The 1354-nt window shown below is 40.6% G+C and overlaps 1 protein-coding gene across 1 annotated transcript in view; it reads left to right on the plus strand.

The window, feature by feature from the left end:
* LOC107690372 (solute carrier organic anion transporter family member 3A1-like) overlaps positions 1-1354 on the plus strand; it is a 62546-nt gene that overhangs the window by 52118 nt on the left and 9074 nt on the right. Inside the window, exon 5 of the mRNA XM_016488683.1 lies at positions 377-652. Coding sequence (XP_016344169.1) covers positions 377-652 — 276 coding nt within the window. The remainder of the gene's footprint in view (positions 1-376; positions 653-1354) is intronic.

The following is a 1354-nucleotide window of genomic DNA, read 5'->3' on the forward strand; positions in this document are numbered from 1 at the left end:
AAAATTATGGGGAAGCTGTGCCTCCCCTGCCTCCCCCGACGAGCCGCCACTGCTCATTTTCCTACTTGCTGATACATTATGCTGTCAAAAGTAAATGGACATCCCTTTCTATTTAAGTGGTTTGGTGATTTCAGCTACATCTATTCCACCAAATATAGCAATAACATTTCTATAGACAAATTTTTAGTAGAATAAGACTTACCGTAGCTCAGTAACTTCAATGACTTTGAACAGCTCAATGGTTTTGATGTCAGATGTCTGTGAATTGCATCATGTATTTTGAAGTGGATCTTCTCAAATGTCTGCATATGTGAGAGATTTATCATTCTGCTACACATTATTCATGTATTTACCATCCTGTATTTGCTTTTCTCAGCTAAGCTGGACCTCACTCCTGATGACCCCCGCTGGATCGGTGCATGGTGGGGTGGCTTTCTCCTCTGCGGTGTCTTACTCTTCTTCTCGGCCCTCTTCATGTTTGGTTTCCCCCAGTCTCTGCCCGGCAAGGAGGTGGAGGGAGGTCTTGAGAGCGAACAGGCCATGCTGCCCTCGTCTTTACCCCAAGATCATGAGAAATCCAAACCCAGCAATGGAGTCCTGCAGAACTACCAGCCCAACGGCAACAGCCTGTCCTGCTGCCAGCAGCTCCGAGGTCTCAGTGGCTCTAATCACTATACACAGTTACACAAGCGCTAAACGCTTCCTTTTCACTGACTCTGACCTCCAAATTCACCGTGTGATGTTCAGTGTGCTCGTATTGAGATTAGTCTGGATACGGTTACGCTTGTCTTTAAAGAATAAGAAGAAATGCTAGACACAAAGACCTGATGTGGGTATTTTTCTTGATTAGCGTGTATGTTAAATTGAAGGGTTGATCTGCTTAAATCTGTTTAAACTGTACCGGACATCTTCCTCTAATGACACATCTAATTATACTTAATGATACACTGAGGAGGCAATTAGACAATTAGAGTTAAATCGGACTTATTAGCAGGCCCACACAGAATCTGCACCCGCAGGAGTTTGTAGAAAGCTCAGCAGATTTCTACAGAACGTCTACACATTCCCATCCACTTATGATTCAGCATTTTAAAAAAAAAAAGACTTATAAAATAAACATTAACTGAAACAAAATAAAATATTTCATTTTCATTAAGTTTAAGTACTAAAATAACTCAAATTATATAAATCAAAACGTAATAAAAACTATATAGGCATATAAAAAAAAACGAATAGAAAAGACAAAAATGACTAAAACTTAAACCAAAATGAAAAGTTAAATTAACTGAAATCAGTGGCGGCTCGTCGGGGGAGGCAGGGGAGGCACAGGTTCCCCCTAATTTTGAGGTGAAAA

Source organism: Sinocyclocheilus anshuiensis, unplaced genomic scaffold (assembly GCF_001515605.1).
Source record: "Sinocyclocheilus anshuiensis isolate Anshui unplaced genomic scaffold, SAMN03320099.WGS_v1.1 scaffold609, whole genome shotgun sequence".
Taxonomy (NCBI): domain Eukaryota; kingdom Metazoa; phylum Chordata; class Actinopteri; order Cypriniformes; family Cyprinidae; genus Sinocyclocheilus; species Sinocyclocheilus anshuiensis.